We start from the raw sequence: 25,618 nt of genomic DNA on the forward strand, positions 1-25,618 counted from the left end.
CCCTAAAGGTAATTGGGAGCGCATCACTTATCTTCGAAAATGGCGGCGAATATTGGATCAAGTCAAGATGCCACACAGTAGTTAATTCCCAGAAATGGCGCCAAATTCAGAAGTCCCTCCTACTTCTGAACTTGGCGCCGCTTGCACTGGCTTGTAGACGTACTAGGAGAGAGCATGACGTCAGCCCCGTAGCTTCCGGAAGCAATGCCCTCGTAGAAAAGTGTCCTTTCCTTTACGAAAAAACGGTGAGTGCGCAGGCGAGCTGGTGATAATTAAGCATAATGTGACACTTGGGACTGTGATGCGGAAAAATGACGGAACTTTTGACTCGAAGGAAAAGACAACAAAGGAGAACGTCTCAAAACACTGAGACGCTCTCCTCTGTGGTCCTTTTTCTTCGACTTGACAGTTGTTTCATTTTTCGTCATCACAGTCTCAGGTGTTACATTATAATAAGTTTTCTTCTCATGATTAAACCTCCTCGCTTGCGCTAACCGAGCAAGAAGTAGCGAAAGTTCGAAAAGCAACGGGGAAGCCGCTCCCAGGACAAAGGGAGCGATGCGTCGTCTGCTCCCGGTTCTGGTGAAAGTCAAAATCCCTCGCAGTATATTTTGAAAGTCGACAAAGCATCATTTTATGATACAAATTTAACAAGACAAAAATTTGAGGAATTTACTTTAAAGTCGGGATTTGTACTTTCCTCATAATGTACCAGAAAAAAAAAAGTTTAATTAAAGTGCAAGTACGTGCTCAGAGAATCTCTCATGGGATTTGCGCATTGCAAGTATCATTCGCATGATTTCGAAAGCCGTTGACATTCTTAACAGGTTTCGCTTCGACCTCCCAGTAAAACTTAAACTGATTTTAGTCTCGATTTTCTTCACATCTAAATCATTTTTATCTGGTTTGGGGAACCACAACATCAACCAACACCTCATCGCCTCATCACTTGTCATCAGCGACAATATCACTGTTCTATTTCCCGGTTACAAATGCATACATGGCTTTCTCACTCGTCTTCCTGCTGCATTATTATCGATTTTGTTTACATTTTGTGACAATTTGCTTACTCGCCTCTGCCAAGAAAACAGGGGTGGGGCCCAGTCAAGCCAACATGTGTTGTCTTTTTGCCCATGCCCCTGTCGTCTGTGCATATAGACGAAATAAACTGATTTTGATTTTGATTCTACTCCAAGTAAAGAACGAGTTTTCCAAAACCACTTCAAGTTGTACTTTAGGTACAATGTACTTTTAAGCACTTCCCAATACTGCAAGCATGGTATGTGCGCGTTATATCGACAAACAGATAAACGGTCAAACAAATAGTAGCCGTTCATTCGTTCCCACGAACGCGAACCGGCGCCCGTCTCCTCGACCAAAGCACCCATAGAAGGCCAAACCCGAGAACTCCTCATTTGACCTCATGACCGGCCAATCCGTACAGTAACGCTTTAGCTCGCGTCCGCGTCGCCACTACCGCGTCTTGCAGGGTCTCACAACGAGCGTGACGCCAAAGATGCAAGCATCTGCCGCTTTTGTCGCGTACTCTCTCGTCAAGCTTAGCGTTTTTGCGGCGTGGGCGGGTCGGGGGTCGACTATACGATGACGTAACGCCCGGGCCTTTTGGAAACCGAGGGGAAAGCTGTACCCGCATTGCTTCGACGCGGCGACGTTCAAACCCACCCCAGATGCTCCAATTCCCACATCGAGAACCAAGAGGAAGGGCGCGCGTATAGCGTCGCGCGGCGACGCAAAGCGGTTTGCCGTCGCCACGGCTCGGCTAAAACGCGCGCTCTCTCAAAAGCACTCGCCGGAACGCCGCCATAACCATAATCTCCCTGAATTATACACCGCGCCACTTAGAGGGCACGGATCTACGAGAGGGAGTCACTCGCAACGCGGGAGAGCGTTTTGCCATTTCGTGGCGGACGTCTCCTGCACAGATTGGGCGCTCGTGCACATGCGTGCGTTGTCGAGTGGAGAGGAAAATAATGAGCGGAGAGGCTTAGCGAAGCTTGGAAACGCTGGCAGACGATCCACGCTGTCGTCTCCCCTTCGCAGGCTTGTAGTGCGAATGCGGCCCACAAATCACGTGACCCGAACCAGCAGTTTGGTAAAACGCTCAAATGTAGGCGCCCCTCGGCGACGGCGGCGAGTCCATCGGGGTTTCCGCCAACCGCGAGGAAGCAACATCCAATGTGCTTTAGGGCTGTTAGTGCGCGCTGTTTGGCGAAGGCATAAATGATGCTAACAACAATGACTCGAGGTGGAGCTAATAACGCTATTATGGCGGCGGCGAACTGGGAAATGAAAACGATTTAGCGGCTTGCTTCGCCGTGTTGCTCTTTGCGATGTAACAGGGTGTTTCGCCAACAACTGAGATTAATTTAGAACAAGGAGGACACTTGGAATGAACAAAAGGTTCCTTCGGGATATCGTTATGTCGATCGCGGCGGACGTCAGGTACAAACCTTGTAAAGTGTTTATTATCGAATTAATTACCTAAAGCCTGTGAATGAATGAGTGAAATATTTGCCTGGGGGGGGGGGGGGGGGCGTATTACAATTACGTTCTATTTTATACTTAAAAGTACGACGTCGTCGAAGCTGTTGGCGCGAGCGTGCGACTTTATACTTGAACGTAACGTTGACGGGCGCAGCGTAGCGCAGCGCACACTAAAACTGATTGGTCGTAGATATCGAGTTCCTGGTCGCCGGCCAATGAAAGGCGCGCGTTCTCCGTTATGCGGTGTTCACTGAGCTGAACGTCGGAGTATAAACAGACCTATAGTCTTGCGGTTCATTTTCGCGAATGAAGCCACGCACTCCCGCCAGTAGCTTTGAAACCCTTGTACACTAATTATAGAACAGAGTAAAGAGACGTGCTGACCATCGTCAAAATATGCCATAGCTGTTGCTAGAATGCACACGATTCCTCTCGCACTGTCATCTGTCAAATTTAAGCTACAAGAAAACTCAGACACCAACACTGAATCAAAAAGAGCGACAAACGCCTTGAACTTGACCGAGACACTGGTCCTTAGCCCTGACCGAGCCAACGGCATAGTTAAAGGTCAAGTGTCACTCTATACATCGTAACAACGTGAATAAAAATCATGATTTTAGAAAATCAAATAAATCAGAACTATTCAGTTTATCTCAGATTTATTTTATATTAATCAAATAAATCTAAGTGTAAGAGGGTATTCGGGGAAGGTTTCTCATTCCGTTCAAAAAAGAACATCAACACGCAGAACTAAAGTCTTGAAGCTCGATTGTTGGTGACTGACAGTACATCTCCGATCTTAAAAAGGTGACTGGATGTTTCCCAGCCCAACGTAATTTTCCCTTCTTTTTTCTCCAGGTCCCCGTCCTACGGGCCATGAGGTGAAGCACCGTTTCCTCACCGACACCTCCCCCCTCGCAAACGAAACCACAAACGCCGACACCAGCGGTCCTCTAGCCAGCCATGACCCCGACAACGTAGCCCAAACTCCGCAAGACGCGCAAGGCGACCACACTTCCCACGATGTCGCAGCCAACGACCCAAACGAACGACCAGGGGGTCGGTCCATGGGGACCGAACAACGCAATCATCGAGGAGCAGACGCCCTCTATCCAGACGACGACAGCAGCAGCAGCAGCAGCAGCAGTGACGTCACCGGGGGACGGGGACCACGGACGGTACGACTACCCAGAAAGGAACCACATCCAGGACCAACAAGAAGACATCAGCAGCGAACCCAGACCAACCAACGACCCACAGCACGCGTCTCAAAGTCCACCGTGGGTAAGGGTCGACGACCCTTTCGAAACAGCCCATGAAAAAGCGAAGCTACGGCGCTACCGCAGCGAAAGCTGCTCTCCAGAAGTTCCGAACCGCGGCGTCAACCAAGTCCCCAAAGAGGGCGAACCACCGGCCACGTTCAAGAGTCCGACGCGGTCGCTCATGGACAGCAGGGCAGGCTTTGGACCGACGATAAGACCCAGGACTCGAAGTAACCCCAAGCCCCACACCTGGAAGGATTCCGACCTGGTGTCCGAAGAGGAACCCACCGCCCGCCAGAGCCTCGTCAGCGGAAAGAGTTCTTCTCTAGAGAGTCCCTCGAAGGGACACCCTTCCCACCAGCAAGCACCGGCCAAGACGACCTCCAGGAGCCTCGAAGAGAAGACCATGCAAAGCCAGAACACCAGACTTGCCCAGGAGGTCATAGGCAAAGACCACAAGATCCTCTCGACCAAGGAGAGGGAGGTGATGCTGAAGGAGCTGTCCGGGCAGGCTAGTGGAAGCTTCGCGGCTCTTGAGGAGCCCGTTCCTATGGCTAGGCCCACGACGCTGAGGCAGCGGAGGCTTATGTTCTCGCATCTGACGGCGTCCGTGGACGTGGACACGAGAGAAAAGCCGTCGACGCCGCCCTACATGACGGCCGCGCTGGCCACCAGCGAGGACATGCTACTTTCCGAGGTGCTTCAGGCCTCGCATCTGGCGTCCAGCCTGGAACAGCTCACGGGTGTCGCCAGAAAGACACTCCGGAGGAGGGGTCTGATACCGCTGCAGGCCATCGGCAACTACCGCACCAGACAACAGTGAGTGACGTTATCAACGTTCTTCTATGTCACGTACTGCCAAACTTGAAGGCTATATTCAGCAGCCTTCCATGGCTAAACTAAGTCATTTGGCCGGGATTCAAGTTAATGACCGCCTAGTAAAAAAATAAATAAATAAATAAATAAGTATAAAACGAGCGAAGAACTGGTACCCAAAAAACGAGACATGACGTTGTATTACATTTCACTTGTAGACAATTAAGCATCAGTGCAGTGAGGAACTGGATCAAGGTACTTTGAACTTTGCACATCAACGCGTATAAATAAAACATAAATACGAGCAGCTACTCAATAGAGCTTATTTTCCCTTCAACATGACTTTTAGGTCACCGTCATAACTTTATTTATGATGTCGCCTTGGTATTTGTGAAGTATAAGATGCAAAGCAAATGCATTTTTGCATGGGACTGAGATATTCTGAGGTTTCCACAAAACCATTGTGTCGTAATCAACTTGAAGAGATCATCTGTCCCGTACAGGTTCAATTGAACGATCAGGCAATTACTAATTATTTCCCCGCTATCATTTAAGGTGCTAAGTAGAATGGTCCTTGTAAATCAGAACCGTGATCAAAAGATTAACGCGACAGATAAAAATAAGTTTCCAGAAAGACGTTAGAAGAAACGGTAGTGCGATGTTTTCCTACCTCTGTATGTAGCTAGCAGAATTATTCACATCATGCCTCCTCCGACATCTCCATATAAACGAATCCCCTGGTAGCTCCACAGTCTGGCCACCGGGGTATTCGTGTCGTGTGTTTATGCTATAAGCAGCAAACACCTATCTATGGAAGCTTCCATGTTCACCAGATGTCGCAACGTTTGCAGCTGGACGAGTCAGTATGCATGTCACATACAATAAAACACAGCGCTAAGCACAGAGCAAGAAGTAGCAGAAGGACAGACACCGTGTCGTGCCTTTCTTTACATTGTTGTGTTCTTCTTGCTATCATCATTCTACCGAACAGATGTGACATGTGGTAGTTCGACCGAACTGCAATCCCGTTAACGCCAAGCCGTGGACCAAACCGTATTGTCCGGCGCCTCCATATTGCGGTGAAACTTCGCCGAACACGCCTAATAGGCAGCAGCAGCAAGAAGCAGTTGCATTATGGACAACACGAAAGAAACTAACACACACATAACCATACCGAGAAACTGAGTGGAAGAGAGACCGCGTAAACCCATCTGCGTTAGTGGTCGTATATAAGCAGTGCTCGCGATGTGCAGCGCATCCCGTGTGGCCATTTATAGGTCAGATGTGACTATAATCGAAGTTCGACATTAACCGGAGGACAACCAGCAGTAGTTCAGTCGACGTCACGCTGGATATTTTAACGTCCATTGTGAAGCTGACAACTCTATTTAAAGCACCGTCGATTTCAGAACGTAAAGATCGTCTCTTCCGTTATGATCATTTGTGTGTTAAAGATACTACGTAAATAACGTCCGCGCGCAAATTGTGAGAGTTTGTCCTTGTGATGGTCATTTCGACATAGTCGGGGTAGGGAGGCCTTACCGTTTTCTCAGTTTTAGAGAGTTTTAGTTAACCGTTTTTGCACATCCTATACAGTATTACCGTTTTCTCAGTAATAAGAAGAGCCTTAAAAGGTAGGTCAGATGTATACTACACGTATTACGAATTATTCGGTGTCAGCACGCAATATATACCAAGTTTAAAAAAAATGTATCGAAGTCGATATTAGAGACTTTTCGTTGACCGTTTTCTCTACTACACTTTCTATGCTATGAACACGCCGGCAAAGCGCGTGCGCACCTGCAGGCTTCTCAGAGCTTCGGGTCTTGTACCGAGTTGCAAAGAGCTTTGCGCGATGGCGAGACAGATGTACGTAAACTACGTATTTATTATGCTTTACGCGTAGTGTTGCGGGGAGGCATCAGACCGACACATCAAACTGCGGCAAATGAGTCTTGCCGAGGTACATTTTCTACAAAAGAAATCAAATGTCAGTGCAAGCCGTCTATTGACCCGGCTAGGTGTGCGATGAACAGGCTACCCCGTCTAATGTCAACTTGGGTGGCACTAGATGGAGTACAGTTCTTCTATTATCACCTAAGAGAAAGAAGAGAAAAAAGGCACGTCTTCTACGGTAGCCCTTACAGAACGCGCCGTCCAAGACCGATGAGGGCGACGGTAAATCATCAGTCCATAAACACCGACGTCGGTTTTCGCCACCTCAGGTAGGTTCGCCGGAACAATGGGGGAAACTAGATCCCATCCCACCGCCCCCCCCTCCCCCCCCCCCCCCCCCCCCCAAAAAAAAAAAAGAGAAACCAGGAGAGAAAGATGGGAGAGAAATAGGGAGAAGCTGTCCCGCCTGGCAGAAAATCGATTATCTCCTCCTTCATCGTACGCGGTCCAGTGGCTTCCTCCTGGGCTTCTGGGGCCGTCTGCGGTTAGAGTGTCTAGACTTAAGAGAGCAAGCAACTCAGAAACATGAAGCACGTCTGCATCTAGGCAGTCTAGGGTAGTAAGACGTTACGTGTAACGCGTTACTGTAACTTGTTATTTTTTTTGGTAACTTTTGACCGTAACGCGTTGCTTCTTCGAAATGAGACTCGTAACTGTACTTATATTGTCAGGAAAGAAGGCGACGAGACGATGAATCATGAACTAAAAATAAAGGTTTAATCGGTGAACTTGTGCCAGAAACAAAAGAACAAGGAAGAACACACGTCGAGAAAGCAGCAGCGAGCGACGGTGCATCGGCGTGACAGCTGGGCAGCTGGCTAGAGCGAGAGGGAGTTAGCAAATGAATCAGCAATAGCGCGCTCGGCTTCTTATCTATTACAATCGACACCTCGAACATTCTACCTAAAATGTTCGGGAGTTAGGCAGGGCAAGACGGACTGTGCAAGTTCGTTATAGTCTCCTTATATTCTACACTGGGGTTAAGAATAAACACGAAACTTCTCGATGCGCGGAGAAGCGTTTCTTCTCGGTCATGCACGCGGTAATATTCGTTTTTTCAAAGAAACAATTACAGTGACAACGCTACTTTTGTGGTTAGTTCTAACAGTAATTTGAGGTTAACATATCACTGAACGAGTACAGTCTTGCTATTTCCCGCACTTTCCAAATGATGTGTTTCGACATTTTGAAAGTCATACTCGCCTTGCGCCAACTTAATTCGCGCTTCATACAATACACCTTTTGATTTTTTTAAAGGCGGAGGGGTGCGGAGGGGGGGGGGGGAGGATGGAGGATGAAAGGGGGAGGGGGGGGTGGCGCATTGTGCTTTCTTTGTTTAGTTCTAATGTTATACCAAAGCAACAAAAAAATGATGTCATTACTTTTTGAAGTAACTGTAACTGTAAGAAGTTACTTTTTCGTTGCGGTAACTGTACCGCTAACCTCGCCATTTTTTGTGAAAGTAACTGTAATTGTAACAAATCACACATAGGAAGTAGCTTACCCAAGACTGCATTTAAAGCGCGACTTTGAAAGTCACGGATTTGCCTTACGATTTGCTCAACGCATTAATAGACCCGAAGATATAACCCAAATTACAAGTGACGTTTTTTGTTTGTTTGTTTGTTTTTTTGTTTTTTTTTTTTTTAGCTCGCGAAACAGTGGAGTTTTAAATTTTGCCTGAAAGGCTCGAACACGGAAAACATGACGTCCGACGTTGTAATACGGTGGCAGTACAGGTCGCCCCAGTGGGGCTACGAGAAGATTAAATGGTAAAAATTAAATGCAAAAAAGAAAAAGCTCACGCCAACAAAATAGAAAAAAACGCCGAAAACCACGTTTTGTTAATTTTTTTTATAATGATTTCTTTTTTTATTTGCAAGCAGTGCGCCATCTGACTTTACCCCACATGAGAGCGCAAAAAAATTGCATGTTGGTTTTCGCATAACCTTTATTTCCCGCTATTCCCATACCTATATTTTTAGATTTTTTATTTATTTATTTATTCTGCTTAATGCGCCCACAAACAGCTCGAGGCCTTATTAGTGCAATAGATAGATGAATAATAAAGAGCATGCCGCGAAGAGCAAAGCCAAGTAAAGCCCGGGTATTTCGAAAGTGTGTAAACTTTAAGAAGCTCAAAAAAAAAAAAAAAAAAAAGAAAGAAAGAAATCAAAAGCGTTATCTTTCAGTGGCGATCGGTTGGGCATGCGCAAGCCAAGGTTGGAGACGCGCTCGCAGACGATCAACGTTTTCGCCTGCTCCTGCGCAAAAACTTTTACAACACGTAAAAGTTTTACATGTTTTGTTCAAAATCAAACCTCGCGGTTCGACTGGTTGAGTGAACCTTCAAACTTTTAGTAAAGTTCGACAAAGTTCAAGGTATGAAAAGTGTCACACAACTTCTTGTGTACACAAAGTGTACACAAGCATTTAGCTTATAAAGTAGGTTATTTTATATATTATAAAAAGTACCCATGTTTACAGGATATAAAAGCAAAGATAAGCAGTTTTATTTCTTTAGTCAGCTTAACAATGTGAAACAATATACCCAATAAAAGTTGAACTTGTCCTCCACCAGGTGGCGTGAGCTCGCTTACAAATTCTCGCGCGTGCGCACAGAAGCCGAACTTCGGTCGAACTAGAACTTAGAGTTAGGAGTTCGCAAAAGTCAAACCCGAACCTCGGCAGGTTCGCGACATCCCTCGTCACAAGCGTTCGTAACGCAGTCGGAAAAAGACAAGCGCAAATGAGCGAGCCAGCCTTCGAGTTTCCGCAAAACCGTGCAACACGCTGTAATCATGCATCGCAGCGATCCACCCCTCCTCAAAGAGTTGTGACTCATATATATTTGTACGTTTTCAAAAGCTCTACTGCACAACGTAAACGTAAAACAAAACCAAGCAGTTTAACATACGTTCAGCCCTAACTCCTGCTCATCTCTCCCCGACCACGACAAGATGTCGACCGAGAAAGAGAGAGACCGCCAGCCAAAACCCGGCATCAAACGGTGACTTCGTTTGCGAAAGCAGCTCTCCCGATGCGTAACCTGTTTTTTCTTTTCGGGCCCTCAAACCGCGGTCGGCGACGCGGGGCTCGGACTAACCAGGTTAGAGCCCGAGGGATCGAGTCAAGCGTGAGCGTGTGGAACGCTTCGAGCGGCTACGCAAAGCTCGCCAAGCTGATTACGGCTAAGGCGACATTACGGTGCTCTTATGCTAATGACGCCCCCCCCCCCCCCCCTCCCCCACTCCCCTCCCTCCCTCTTGTATCCACGGAGAGAAGGTGGACTCCGTACTTGTTGGCGAATTAGCTTTGGAGTTGTGTCTTCCCTGTCCCCAGGTGGAGTCGAAACCTCTTCCCCAGCTTATTCTCGACATTCTCTCGCTTGAGCTCACCCGGGCAGATTGTTTGCCGCCTAGTTCGTAATTAATTTTAATCCCCAATTATGAATTACGGCGAAAGTTACGACGAAGTATTGTGGTAGGGTGCGTGGTTAAAATGTACGCGTTTAGTGATTTAAAAGAGAAAAATGATATGGTAAACCTCGGAAATGAGAACGGTAAAAAAATGAAGGCAGGCAATTTCGGCTACCCCATGCCACGAAGGCATTCTCAACTTCATTAAGTTTTGATCAGCAATCGAAGTGCTAAAACATGATGCAGACATAACTCAGTCACCCAAGCACCTTGGAGACACCTCAGCCAATCCTACCTAGAACTCAAACCTTCCTGCCGAATAGAGATGCTTGAGCCAAACTGAAGCATGCGGCCGAATCCTAGACCCATGCCAAACCGGGAATTCAGCCGAATACGAGTGCTCTGGTCAAATTCAAGATTCTAGCCATATTGGGCATTTAGCCAAATCGGAGCGGCCAGCCGACTGGGTCCTTCCGGCCAAATTGGGTCATCGGCCGGAAGGGGCACCTCAGTCGAATCGAGATGCTTTAGCTAAACTGAAGCGTCCAGCCGAATTGTACACCCTAGCCAAACTGGGAATTTAGCCGAATTAGAGCGTGCTGGTTGAATTGGAGATTCTAACCAAATTTGGAAATTAACCAAAATCGAGCGTCCAGTCGAATCGATCCTCTTAGCCGAATTGGGTCATCAGCCGAATGAATACCTCAGCCGGATCGATACGTAACTTCTGAAAAATACGCTCGTCCTCATTTTGTCAGGGGCTATAGTTGAAGTCAGGTCAAGACGCCGGGTGTTTCAACTTGTCCCTGGGTTTCAGTTATGAAAGTAAGAAAGCATAGGCAGAATCGCGATTTACGAAAGGTCAACGACTCACTTCAAAAAATAAACCTGAGTAAAAAAAGGACAATAAAATATTTGTTGGTTAAAGAAAAGGGGGCGAAAAAGCCATGCTATATACACTCAGATAAAAAAAAAAGTATTCCAGCGGGCCATGAAGCGATCCACATCTGCTCCTCTTTTGACGCTTACATGGGGCCAACTTGAACTCGAAGGCATAATATACACATAAGGGGGTGGTGTAAACACGCAGGCAGATAAACATTCTCGTGAAGGAGGGAGTGACTCACGAGATGATGACGCACTGCTTCTCGGAGTCGATGACCATGTTCCGGTACATGTTGTCCGCCAGTGCGTAAACATGAGGGGGGTTCTCGTATGATGCCTAAAAAAAAGAAAGGAAACGAAAAAAAAAAAATAAGGACCGGACGAATATTAACAATTTTTTTAAATTAATTAATAATTATATTCTTTATTTTCTTCGTGCCCCAGAACAACCTCGCGGTTTTAATGAGGTAGCAGAAGATAGGAAATTTACGAGATACAACTCACATACTTTCGCACACGATAGAAAATGAAAAGAGATCGAACTCATCACGGGAAAGTCATAAATAAATCGCACAAAGCTAGTTCAGATGAGAAAAGGTTCCCGCTCCTTAGAAACTTAAAGGCAACAAACAAGGGGACAGAGAGACCTCGTCAGGCATCGTGTCTTCAGTTTCTGCCCACCTCCCGGTCCAATCGGGAAAATAAAGAATGAAGAAGAAAAAAAAAAGACATACGAAGAATTTTTTTAGGACCAAAAATTTCACAAATAAGAAAAGAACATGGTCTATAATCATCAAAAGACTCTTAAACATAGAGCTCAAAGCTAGTTTACGCTTGAAATGGTTGATTTTATCACAAATGTTTTAACACGGAGACCCTACATAAAATTCGTTAAAGGAGAATTGCCTGCGAAATAAAGGTAATATTTTATCCCTCGAAGGAAGCGATAGAATAGAAAGAAGTGTCTACAAAAGTGTGCAGGTGCACGAACATGCACACGGCTTAGCAAATCACATCGAAGCGACAATTTTAACAGGCAAGCTAAAGAACAGCGAGCGTAGAACGTTTTTTTTTTTTCTATGACACACAGATGATATCAATATAAATACCAAAAAAGTTTTATCAAAAATTAAACTATCCTCCGACGTTAAGTTCGGTCCATAGCCGAATATATAGAGAGTTTGGTCATTAATTGGTCTGATTAAGGCGAAATTAAGGGCTCGTCATCGGCTGAGATTATTACAATGACAGGTCATTTGATTAACTACCAGCCACAAATATCCCCCTAGCTGAGGCTATGAGCTTAACAAATACCCTCGAACCACACGATTTCTAGGTACGATGTGACGTATTTCAGCATTTCATTTCAGCACGCTAGAGTTGAAGTTTCCGACACTTCATTGACTGAAAGGGCAACGCTCGTGATGTTGACGTCACAGCGACATTCAAGATGGACTTTATCTTTTTGTATACACCTACTCATGTTTACAAACAAATGGATGGATGGATGAATACGGCTGAGCCCTTTGGACCGGGCGGTAGCTTACGCCACCTAGCCATTTTGTTTTACCATTTAAGCTTAGAATATTTAAATGTGAAATCTATATTCACTCCGCAGTGCAAAGAAAGTGAGGCTATGAAACCCCCTTGCCATCAGTGAATAAGAAAATACCTAGTTTTCTCTCGATTTCTGCCACCATTCACTTAATCTTTGCTTGGTAATCTCTACAGTCTTGAAATCCACTCTCCCTTCGCTGTCTCTAAAACCCAATGACTTTATTAAATCTATGTTGTCTTCGGTAGGCATAGGGTGAAGCCCTTTACAGTAGAGTATCAAGTGCTCAGCCGTCTCGTCCTCCTCTCCACAAGCAGTGCACACTGTATCAATTTCCTGGTACTTCACTCTGTATGTTCTGGTTCGCAGAACACCCGTCCTCGCTTCAAACAGAAATGAGCTTCCCCTAGAATTGTCATAAATGCTTTCTTTGGCAATAACTCTTTTGTTTAATCTATAGCTTTCCAGAGCCGTCTTTGTCTGCATTCCCTCTAGCCACCAATCTCTTTCTGTGGCCTTAACTTTCTTCTTAACTGAGACTTGCTCTTCCGTATCTTCGCTATAGCCCAAAAACTTTCCTCTTAATTTCCTAGTGCGCTGTCTCCACTTTGTGTCTACACTCCTCATGTATAAATAGCTGAAAACCTTTCGTACCCATTGCTCCCCATCCATTTGCCTCAACCTATCCTCAAATTCTATCTTGCTCACCGCTTCCCTGCTCTCAAATGACGCCCATCCCATGTCTCCTTGTACTCCCTGGTTTGGCGTTTTGCAATGTGCCCCCAAAGCCAGTCTACCTACTCCGCGCTGTTTTATTTCTAGTCTCGCATGCACTTCGGATTTCATGCATAGCACTGCGTTTCCAAAAGTCAAGCCAGGCACCATGACCCCTTTCCAAATCTCTCTTACCACCTCGTACCTGTTGTAATTCCAGAGTGCTCTATTTTTCATTACAGCTGCATTTCTGTTGCCCTTACCTATTATATGCTTTTCATGCTCTCTGAGATATTCTACACCATCACATATCCATACTCCTAGATACTTGTATTTACTAGCTCTCTCAACTGTAATATTCTGTATCTTCAGCCTCTCAACTTCATCCTCGTTAAAAATCACGACTGCTGATTTTTCGCTACTGAATTCTAAACCTAATTCCTCTCCTTCCTTCCCTACCACAGATGCTCATTAATTCCTGCAACTCTGTCCTGTTGTTAGCCATTAGTACGATATCATCCGCATACATCAATCCCGGTAAGGATTGCTGAATTTTTTGGCCTAGCTTACTGTAAGAAAGGTCGAATCCAAGCCCACTCTTCTCTTGTCTATCCTCCAATCCTCTCAGATACAACATAAACAGCAAAGGCAATAACGGGCACCCTGCCTAAGGCCTCGTCTTATCTCTATTTTCCCTGTCGCCTTTCCTTCCCATGTTATAATCACCTTGTTATCTTTGTAAATGTTCCTTAATAGTGCTGTTAGTTCTTCATCTAGGTTTAAGCTCTCCATTATGTCCCACAGGTTTCTTTGGTTTACGTCATAGGCACCCTTGATATCCAGAAATGCCAGCCAGAGCTGTCTGTTTTCTTTTTGCGCTATTTCTATACACTGTGTTAGAGAAAATAAATTGTCCTCCAACCTTCTTTGTTTCCGAAACCCGTTCTGTAACTCGCCCAGTATGCCCTCGCAATCTACCCATTCCTCCAATCTGTTCCTTATAATCTGCATTACCAACCTGTAAATAACCGGTGTCACGGTTATAGGACGATAATTCCTAATATCAGACTTATCTCCCTTTCCCTTATATATCATACTCATCCTACTAAGCCTCCATTCATCTGGAATATTTCCTTTTGTTATCATGGTACTCACTACCTCCCTTAGTTTTGCCTTAGATTTAGGACCCAAATTCTTCACCAGCTTGATAGGGATACCATCTGTGCCTGTCGACGTGCCACTAGGGACTCTTCGTTCCGCCTTTTCCCATTCTCTTTGTCCAAAATCCGCGATGTCACAAACTGGACTGCTACTTCCTTCGGTTCTCCTATCTTCCACATGTACCCGTTCCCGAAATTTCTCCTCCATCACTGCTCCTATATATTGTATCGCATCATCTCCCTCTAATTGATCTCCCTGACGCGAGAGTATGAACCTCTGTCTAGCTTGCGTTGTTTCACTGAGTGAGTTCAAGTGCTCCCAAAACTTCTTGGCAGCGTTTCTATCTTTCTTACTTACATTACTCATCCATTCCTCACCCTTTCTCTGAATTTTCGCATTGATCAAACTGGATGGCTCTCGGCGACATGTTATAAAATTGTCCCATTTTCTTTTTACTTCCGTTTCGGACTCCCCACTACGCTTGGAATACCTGTGTTCTCTAGAGGCTTCCCGACGTTTTTGTACCGCTTGCTTCACTTCTTTGTCCCACCAGCTTTTTGGCCTATGTCCTTGCTTCCCCTTTCGTTTACTCTTAACTTTGTCTTGTTCTAGAGCAAAAAGCCTAGTTAGGCTCTCATAGGTCCAATCTGTATACCGTTGCCCTGAAACTGCTGCCTCTATTCTTTCAACAACTATTTCCAACTCTTTGTCGCTGCAGAAAGTTTGCTCTGAATTATGTTGTCTAGTTTCAGCATTTACTTCTCTGGCAAAATGCAGCTTAATACGTTTGTGATCACTACCAAGACTTTTGGAACCTTCTTCATCTATTTTCATTACTTGTAACTTACCATATATTTTGTGTGACATGAGTACGTAATCTATAGTTGAATGCAGATTGCTAGTTTCCCAAGTTATGTGCCCATCACACTGCTGACTGGTATTACATAAAACTAAGTCATGTTTTTCCACCAGTTCTAGTAATATGCTTCCAGTTGAGTCCGCATACCCATCCAGACCCTCAATATGGGCATTCATGTCTCCCATAATAATTATTTCGGAGCCTTCCCCTAGTTCACTAATGTCTCTTGATATGCAATCAATCATTTTTCTGTTTTCCTCTTTAGCACCTGTCCCTGTCCATAAGTAAACCACTCCAAGGACTGTTGATTCCCCAGCGACGTTTCCTTTCAGCCACAAATGTTCGGCGCACTCCTTTCTGATCCTTTGAAAGTTCATATTCTTCTTAATAAATGCTCCAATTCCACCTCCCTTCCTCGTTCCCTTCATTCTGTTGCATTCTTCCCACACATAGTCAGGGTTGCAAGGTGGCTGCTCCATGTCTCTGAGATGTGTTTTCACAAACCCATACACCATTAAACCCTCCTTTCTTAGTTGCTCCTCTACCTCTTCCCATTTTAACCTATTTCTACCACCCTGCATGTTAATATATCCAATGTCTGATTGTGCTGTTTTTTTATACCTGTTCTTACGTTTTCTCCTCTTTTTAACCCTGGGTGCCTCTCCTGACTTCGTTGGGTTTTCAATTACATCAGTGCCCCCAGGGCCCTCGGTCCCCCCAAAAAAGCAGTCACCGTGCGGCCCATCCTCTCCCCCACCCTGTAACCCGTGGCCTCACTGTAGTGAATGCCATCTGCAAAAGGGCGGAAGCCAGCCTCGTACACTTCTCTGTTTACTTCCATTACGTCGTGCCGAAGCTGTCGACTCATACCCTTAATTACTCCGTTGGCTTCGACAACCCTCCTCTCCGTTAACCCGGACTGCCCCCGAACTTCTGGAATGGTGCACACAACCACATGCACATTCTCAGACACGTCCCTCAGCTTACGTATTCCCATGTTTAGCTGCTTTCCGAGGTTCTGGCTCCTAACCTTCAGCACATCATTAAGCCCCGCATGAACTATTACTAGGTTCCTTCCCACCCGGTTATCCCACACCCCCTCACGTGCTGCGTGCACTTCCCCCAGCTCTTCCGCCTGCTTCTCGAGGCCGACCCGCTGCTCCCTCTCATGATTAAGCTGCCTAGTCAGCTCCTCTACCTGGGCCTCGAGACCCACCCGCTTCTCAATCTCCCGAACTCTACCCTCCCATTCCCCAGTTACCTGCTGAAGCTTCACACAAAGCCGACACTCGAAACTCATCCCCGCCGCCTCCTTCAGGCTCCCGAAACCCGTCTCCTCTAGGTAACACCACCTCCCACACCCCTCGCACTGCACCAACCCGTCCCCACCCTTGTCATGCCGACCCAAATCTAGACCCGGTCTAGATTTGGGTCGGCAATTAAACCGGAGCGCCCGGAGCGCCCCTAGCGGACGTCACCGGCGCCGCGCATGCGCGATGGGGGTGTGGGCAAGAAGCTCGTCGTCGCCCATAAACAAACCATTGAAATGCGATGTTGTTGGCGTCGGTGTGAGTCCCCGCGCTCTTTTTCGCGTTGTAATTGTTGATTCTACGTCCTCCTAACGATGTCTGACTACTTGAGCGGCGTCAGCGAAATCGACGAGGCTCGACACACTGCAAAACTTCGCGTGAATTATCTGACATGCGGCGATTCATTCTGCGTGGACGCCGCAGAATGTACGCTAAAGCCTGATTCACATGATTAGATTTCGCTCGCAATTTTCAGTAGCGACGTCGCTTGGACTGCAAAAGCGTGAACCGTAGCAGAGATGGTCGACGTCGATACTGAAAATCGCAAGCAGAATCTAACCAAGTGAATCAGGCATAACGAGTCGGTGATGGAGACTGGTAACAATGATCAACAAGTATTTGTATCTACTGCTTACATCGAGCCTGCTTACCAACCTCAAAACTTAAGTCTTTTAAGGCCTGCACTTCCTTCTTATCGCAAGTACCGGGCCCACGTTCCGTCTACGGGCCGGTGTTCTCTAAAAGTGGAGACGACAGTTCGCACGATCAGGTGACCGTTTGAACTTGAAGACGCACTGAACGTAGTCCGCAGGTGGTCCCGTACAGTTTGTCGGTTTTCCGCGTTTATTTTGAAACAAAAAAGAAATAAATCTAATGGCCAGAAGTATCCGTGAATTCAACCCAAAATGTTTCCCGCCCAAGCAATCGTGATCCGACGGCGTCTGGTTTTCCCTTTTTACGGCACATATCCACGTTCTCGGACGAATCGAGCGCATGAAAACTGACCTTCAAATCTTTCTCGACTCTTTTGATACAGCCCCAGTCGCAGTATTTTGACGAGAAGGCAGGTTTTTGTCTGGTTTCTTTCAAAACAACGCAGGAATACACGTCTCACGTGGGCACTTCCGCCCACAGCCCCAGACCGGAAGTGCGTCCGACGCGCCACCACCGCGCCGTGACGTAACAGAGATGAGTTCATGTATATGTGGAAATACCATTCCCTAGAACTCCCTATCAGGGAATTTTAGAGAACAGTTTTTTGCACGTCCGATTTCGCTATCCCCCCTCACCCAAACCCAACACGGAAGTACTGGGAGGCGACCCTGCTCGGCTGCTCTGACCTGCAGGCCCAACGAGTCTTGGTCGGGCGAGCCCGGGCGGCGGCCTACGCCACTGGAATCCCGAACTAGGGATCTCCACGTAGTATCTGTAGGGGCTGGCCCCTCGTGGGTAAGCTCATTCACGACCTCCTGTCAATAAACGGTTTTCACCACCTCCACCCTCAGGTACGAACTGTGCATGCAGAAGGCTCGCACAAGCGTACTTCGTACCGGAAGGACTATTATACCGTATCGAATGTGAAAAAACGGTTCCCTAAAACTCTATGCGGAGCGCAAGTTCGTCTGCTTCTTTTGCAGGGGTTGTGGTGACGTCAGAACTATGCCGAGCTCTGATTGGCTCCGATTGAAGGATAGTGGGTAGACCTGAAGGCAAGCTGCCTTGAGGTCTACCCACTCTTCTTCAATCAGGACCAATCAGAGCCCGGTGTCGTTCTGACGTCACCAGAACCATTGCAAAAGAAGCAGACGAACTTGTGCTCCGCATAGAGTTTTAGGGAACCGTTTTTGCACATCCGATACGGTACGACGTGCCCTCAAACTTCATTTTTCCCGCTAAATATAGCGGGCAACTAAATAGGCGTATAGGTCGCGTAACGTCAATTTCCCGCTAAATATAGCGGGAAAACAGAATTCACGTATTGACCAAAAGACGTGAATTTTCACGATATATTTAGCGGGGAAACTGAAGTGGCGTATAGGTCACGTGCCGTCAATTTTCCCGAGGCGTATAGGTCACGTGACGCAACTTTCGCCGCTAAATTTAGCAGAAAATGCACGGACAGACGGACAGACCCACGGACGGACACATTTTCGGGATTGGGTATAGCGTGAAAACATGAAATGCATTTCACACTTAAAAAAAAAAAAAAAAAAAAAAAGAACGTAGTCAGGATATGTGACTTTGTTTTCTGACCTTTTTTAAATTTGGTATTTGGTGCATAGGATGTTAGAGCGCTTGACTTTTTGCGCGTGTTTATTTTTCGTCAATGTCCTGACCCCCCCCCCCCCCCCCCCAAAAAAAAAAAAAAAGAAAAAAAAAAAAAAAAACCGGAAGGCACGTTGCTGCTGTGTGGGCGTCAATAAATAAACATAAAGATAAAAGCCACTAAGGTCATTGACAGCCTGAGAAACGCGGGGCGTGGCGTTTCCTGGGCATCTCATTTTCCCTCGGCAGTCAATCAGACTGCGCCATTAGTCGATAAGAACGCCGAACAACCAATCACGAAGCAAGAACCATCGACAAAATAAACAACGCAATGCGTTTCTGAAGGAGACAGTGACTACAGTGCTTTAGAAAGTGGTCATTTGGGTCACTAACGTAAGCGTAGTAAAGGTCGATGCCCCCTCCAATACCCCTTCGACGAACAAAACAAACAAAAAACGTCGCTGTCGTGTTTGCGGTAACAGTGTCGCGCAGTGTGCAGCCCTAATTAAGCGGCATTGCCCTAACATATATGCAGATAACCCGGTAACCGAGGTGCCAGGTTGTACATATAGTTCCAAAACATGAATTCACTGGAGAACGCGAGAGAATGAGAAAGGCGCGTGCTCTCGCCCTCCTAGCATTAGCTTGCGCCATCTTTCGATATATTTATCAACTATAACGAGGAGCTCGAGTGTTAGTAACACCAAGTTTAGAGGCGCAGATTTCTATTTTAAACTTGCGTCTTGTTTAGCAAACTGATTTCTTTTTTTTTTTTAGGTGTACCATATTGTTGATTGGCCGTTGGTCAAAATACTCGATAAAAGTATTAAAGTTAAGTTAGTAAATACCGGCTTCATAAAGTATTTAAAATACTACTCAAGTTACTTTCACTGTAAAGTATCTTGAGAAGAATACAATTACTTAGAAATGTAATTCAAGTACTTTTGAAGACACTTCCGCATTGTTTAATTTGTATCAATGTCAGTGACAACGTTAAGATTTAGTTTGCGCTGTGGCATTACGCAATGCAAACATGACGCTTTGCACTGCGTAAGGCCACAGCGCAGACTTCATGTTTGAGCTGAGCGAACGCCTCATCATTCGCTGAGCTGATTTCGTAGATCGCAAAGGTTGGCTCTTTGAGTGTTTTGCGGGTAATTAGACGCGCAGGTATTTCTTAGAGTGTAGGGCTATCTTTGTGGAGCACAACTATAAGGAGTAGGCTATTGTCACGAATGACAGATGATGAGGCGGCGAAAAGCTGGAGAAACTAAAGATTTGATGGAGCGAACTTATGCCCAAAACAAAATAGAGAAAGGCTAGCGTCGCAGGCGTCGATGCCGGCGAAACAGCGGGATCGAGCGCTGGGACGAGACTGGCTCCGGACCTCCAGGCGGAGCACCTTTTGTACCCGCGTGGGTTTCTGGAACATTCGACGTAGAACGATCGGCGCGTAGAACATTCGTAAATCGAACACACGACAAGGTTTTCAAACTTATGAGAATGTCAGGTTGAAAGTAAAACAAAAGAGGAGTCCGCTCCCTGGAATCGAACCTGGAGGCTCTGCGCGAGAGCCAAGCGCGGTAACAATTCGGCCACGCGCTCCCCCGGCCACGCGCATGGCAATATCACTGATACATGTTACAAATAATTTTTGGGACAGAAATAAAGATGTCGCTTTAGCTATAGTGACATCGATGAATATCACGGCCTGCGGCGCACTTTAGACGCATCGTCTAACTACAGTGCATATTCCCTATATGGGGAGTTAACTATAAACGAACTTCAGATACGGATATGAGTGTGTGGATAACGAAAAGAACCTACGCAGTAGTCAAGGCAGTGGTCTCACCTTCTTCAAGTTGGTTGCGCTCAAAAAGGCACTCAACGTTGGGGGACGCGTTGTTGGGATTTTGAGAGGTCCTCCAGCTTTTAGTTCGCTTCCTGTCCCGTTCTCTGCTTATCAATGTTCGCTTACAGACAGTGTTCGCGAGAGCAATAAGTGACGGACTGACAACAAAAGGAAATTAAACAAAAGAAAACGTCGACGTTTTGCAGTAGCTGAGTTAAATATAGAACAAGCAAAACAAAACGAACATGTTTTGTCCACTTCTTATTTTTTCATTATTTGTTTTTGTTTTTTCTTGACACTCGAGTCTGCATTGATGTGATAGGTCGCTTCCCGGTCTGCGTTGCGCCTCAGTGTGGCAATCTTTACTTCCGTAAAACCACCCCTTTTGTTTGAGGATGTTTCTAGGGAAACAAAAGGCGCCTTTGGGAAGGCGAGGGGAAAACCTTTAATGTACGAACTTCGGGCTGAAACATGACTCACAACCGGTAAAAAAGCGATGTTTTTTTTTTGTTTTTTTTTTTTCACGAACTCAGTTAAAGTCACCGTAGCTAATCGCCACTAGCAACAGGATTTGGTTGCTCGAAAGAATGTTCATGTTTGCTCGTGCCACGCCCACGCCACTTCATACCGAAAAAGTCGGAAAATGGCGGAACGTAAAAAATGTATTTAAGATAGTGAGTACAAGATACTCAGAAATGTAATTAAGATAGAGTATCAAATACTCTCGATCAAAAGTATTTGTAAGATACCAAGATACTTCAAAAAGTATTTGAAATAGAGTATCTTGAGTAGAGTATTCGAATTCAGTGCACTGTCCCTTAGAGAAATTAGACTGATTTTCTCCACAAATGAATCTGAGTTTCAACCAAACTTTTGGGGTCTTATAACTTCTGTCTGCAAATAGGCCACTTTTCTGTTATAGCCGATGATAAAATATATAGTCTGAAACACGCTTTGTTAAATTGTGGTAATCAAAAGTTGTTAATGTTGTTGTTTTTTTTTTCGTTGCTGCTACTGTGCCTTGTAGGCGGTCAAGGACTTGTCAAGCTGTGCCATACAGCTTTTTTCCTTGATCGCCACCATCAACGTTCGATAGAAATAAAGTCATTATTATTATTATTATTAGATAGGCCCAAGTCTGCTTGAGATACTCGACTCGTCGGTTACAAAGCTATCTCTCTCCCAACTATAGACTACATGATCTCTAATTTGAGACCCATTCACGCAGGAAGAGATCAAACGCATGCAGCGGATACGTCGCAAGTCTCGTGCTCCAAGTTGCACACTCGGCGAGAGAATGGACGATTTCGCCGACTTTCTCGCCGAGTATCCAGCTTAGAGCCACAGTACGAAGTGAAATTCCGTGTTTGGTTATCATCGTGTTCACCGTAATGGTGGTCCCGTGAACATATCACGTCCCCGATTGGCATCTGCACCCCCCCCCCCCCCCTCAAGCGTCTCCGAGTGATTCGAATGGCTGGCCCGTTTCGATCCGAACCCCAACCCACCACTTCGTGTCGTAACGATCGGCAACAACTCGCCAGCAAGTCCGAAATTGCTGGGAAAATTGCCCCATTTCAAGCGGGCCTAAGAAGCAGTTACGTGTCTAAAGTTCCTTTCTTTTCGCTTATTTATTCTTCGTTGACCACGATACTTTGTTACAAACCCCATCCCCCCCCCCCCCCCCCCCCCCCCCGAAAGGAAAATAATTAGTAGCAAAAAAACAACAACAAGCATGTTGTTATTAAAAAAAAAAAAACTTTCAGCCTTTACACTCTGGTGAAGAAGGAAGACTGGCGAAACTGTACGATGGTGGGAATGAAATAATCGCCAGCCGCAAGTCGGCAAGAAAGAGTCGAAAGGCTCGAAAGGTAGCCGCCGTCGCTCATAAGCTACCAGAGTTCTGTGTCATCATTTGTTTGCTCACGGACACGATCCTGGGGAAACTAGCCTTTAAACGCTCCGCTGTCAAACTGATTTCTTCGTCACACGCTTGCCGCCATTGAATCGATAACTGAGCGACTCAGGCACAGTATCATTAGCGTTAAATTAAAAACAATCATTGAAGTCACAACCCCGAAAGTACAGCAAAAGACTCTTCTCCCCTCTTACAATTCCGTTTCCATGTTCTTTTCGTCTTGACAGACAAGCCTCCATTACTTTAAAAAATTTTCCGAGCTTATAAAATAAAAAAATACAACACACGTAAAAAAAAAGAAGAAAAGTTTCATGCATTGAAAGCTTCACTTAACCGCCATGATATCTTTGTCGACCGTCGTCGCGACTGCAAAAAGATCAACACAAACATCAAAAAGAAAGAAAACGAAGGAACATCAATCTTTCAATGTCGTCTGGCAGCGTTTGCGTTTTATTCCTTCAATCTTCACTCTGGTGCTTTTGGAGATTTGACAGAGACAGACATATATAAGACACTCGTAAAAGACACGCCGGCAGCTGGAGCCCTCCGTCCGACGCTTTACAGGCGTCGGTAAAATGTGAAAATGATGAGACAATCCGATCAAAGATATTCCGATTCACGAAGCGACAAATATTAACAACACGCGAAAAAAAGTTTTTTTTTTCTTCGTTCAAGAGTGTTTGCCAGTTGCATAATGCGGGACAATAGATAGTTGAAGCAAAGCGTGCCAACGCGAACCACCCGACATCTACAAGGTTTGAAAATTTCGTCACGTTTGCCGATAAACTGACGCACCGCCGTGATTTACCGTGGAGAGGTTTTCGCGTCCCCTAATGCGCCCCAGATATCGATCAATTGAGCGGGAGCTTGGGTAAAAAGGACACTCTCGTTCGGTCTCCCGAGTTTCTGCCAATTTTGTCTATTTGCTTTTAATATCCTTACCGCACACTGTGCCGACTGCTTTCATTTGGTTTCATTTAATGCCACCTGTCGAAATACCAACCTGTCGGCACGAGCGCAGTCGCCACTGCGATCCGATCAGCCAACCAAGACGTACCAAAAGTGCATCGTCACGGCTCTCGTCGTCTTCGTGCGCCGCATGCGCAGAAACCAGATTCGCCAGAGGCGAAGCATCTGCGCGTGCGCAGAGCCGACAGCAGTGCCACCGCACTACCGTGACGTCGAAGAGTTCAGTCGGTCTGCAGTGCACTGGCCACATCTCATATCATGGCGTACAAGGTCGTACCATTAAAGCGTAATAAAGGCAATGTTACCCCCCCCCCCCCCCCTATCATACCTACAGCGGATAAACCGGACTAGATTCACACTGTCTAAGCGTCCATACTACACAAAGTTTTACTTCGATCTGCGCTATTTCTGGTAACTTTCTATCTGACAATCAGGAGCGCAATTTCGTCTGCTTCGTTTCGAGGGGTTGTGTTGACGTCAGAACGCCGAGTTCTGGTTGGCTCTGACTGAAGTATAGTGGGTGGACCTCAAAGCAAGCTGAGGTCTACGCACTATCCTGCAATCAGAACCTATCAGAGCTCGTCCTTTCTGATGTCACTACAATGTCTTCAAAAGAAGCAGACGAAAATGCGCTCCGCGAGACGCGACCATTTAATGCTGACATAAAGCGGCGTCCTAGCGTCCCATCAAGCACGATCCACATACATATACGATTGTCTGTTAGCGTCTGTCCGTGTGCGCTAACGGAGGAGCCTTTAAAAAAAATAGAAATATTTTATATCAACGAAAGAAGCGTGCAACTGGCATCTTCAGCGCCTTGCCAAAACGTTACCATCATCTGATTTCAGCCTTGTGTTCCGTATGTTATAAATTTATATGAACATGAGCGAACAAGACGGGGGTTTGGCTCGTCAGTGACGCTGCTCAATTGTTTAGAGCTGCAGGCCTGTCAGAACGCTGCAATAATTTTTTATCACTTTGTTCGTTAAATTTTGTATTATTCCACAAGTTTATATTATGCGGACAAGCATAGCGATGCACAACCGAAACGCGACCTAAAAATATCCGATCCTACTCGCCAGGGGCGCTGCTTAGAACATGAGAACTACAGGCCTAACAGAGCAATAAATTTATTTCAACCTGCTTGTTCTTTTTTTCAACAAATTTATATGTACACGTGGGCGAGCATGGTGACGCACACAACTGAAACGCGACCTAAAATTATCCAAGTTTGCTCACCAGGGGAGCTTCACAAAACTTGGGTGTAACAGCGAGGCCTACCAAAACGATCCAAGGGACCCATTTTAACTTTTCTTAATATTATTATTTAAGAATATATATTAACGTGGGCGAGCAAGGTGATGCGCACAACGGAAAAACCAGCTCTAAAATTCCTGTTTTGTTCGCAAAGGTGCTGCGAAACACTTGAGAGCTTGGAGAGAGAGAGAGAGAGAGACGAGAACGAGAAAGACAGCATCCGGGACGACACTTTACAAACGTACAGACGAGAAGAAATAGGGACTAACCGAGAGAAGTTGTGAGGGAAGTCAGACACACTGAGAGGGAGAACGTGGGGGGAAGTTTGGAGCTAACGGCCCCCAAGCTCTTCGCAAACCTCATTGAAAATGTGCGCTCCCATTCGCGAAACTGGGAATCCGCTTAACACACGACGAGAGACCGCCGCTCCGCTCGTCTGCTGACACAACGGCTGAACTCGTCGGTATGCAAATACGACAAACCACGCAGGGCGGCATTAGAGGAGCGTGGCAGTTTGTAAGAGCCTAGATGGATGAACACCCGCTTCTCTCGGAAACAACGGCGAATGGAGGGATGAACGCGAGAAAAAAGTCACCGCCATTGTCGCCAAGAGAAAAAAAAAAAAATATTACGCTAGCTTAATCACGCAGACGAAGAGCGTGCAGCAGAGAATGCGTTGTGGGTGAGCAGGGAACGTGCTACGTGTGACGTAACGTGACGTCATGAGGTCATACGACTGCGATCTCACACGAACTCATGACGTCACGAGTGACGTATATCATGACGTCACAGACACTCTCATTGACGTCGCGGGACGTCACGCTCTGACGTGACATCAGATATCACGTGATGTCACGGTCCTCCGTAGGCCGTTGTTCGTGACGGTTCTTCACGACGGTGTTCTAATAGAATTGG

At 46.1% G+C, this 25,618-nt stretch overlaps 1 protein-coding gene across 1 annotated transcript in view; it reads right to left on the reverse strand.

The window, feature by feature from the left end:
- Positions 1-25,618, reverse strand: part of LOC8040270 (unconventional myosin-Ie) — a 350,045-nt gene that overhangs the window by 257,164 nt on the left and 67,263 nt on the right. Inside the window, exon 4 of the mRNA XM_029979890.3 lies at positions 11,086-11,180. Coding sequence (XP_029835750.2) covers positions 11,086-11,180 — 95 coding nt within the window. The remainder of the gene's footprint in view (positions 1-11,085; positions 11,181-25,618) is intronic.

Source organism: Ixodes scapularis, unplaced genomic scaffold (genome assembly GCF_016920785.2).
Source record: "Ixodes scapularis isolate PalLabHiFi unplaced genomic scaffold, ASM1692078v2 PGA_scaffold11__112_contigs__length_91849675, whole genome shotgun sequence".
Taxonomy (NCBI): Eukaryota; Metazoa; Arthropoda; class Arachnida; order Ixodida; family Ixodidae; genus Ixodes; species Ixodes scapularis.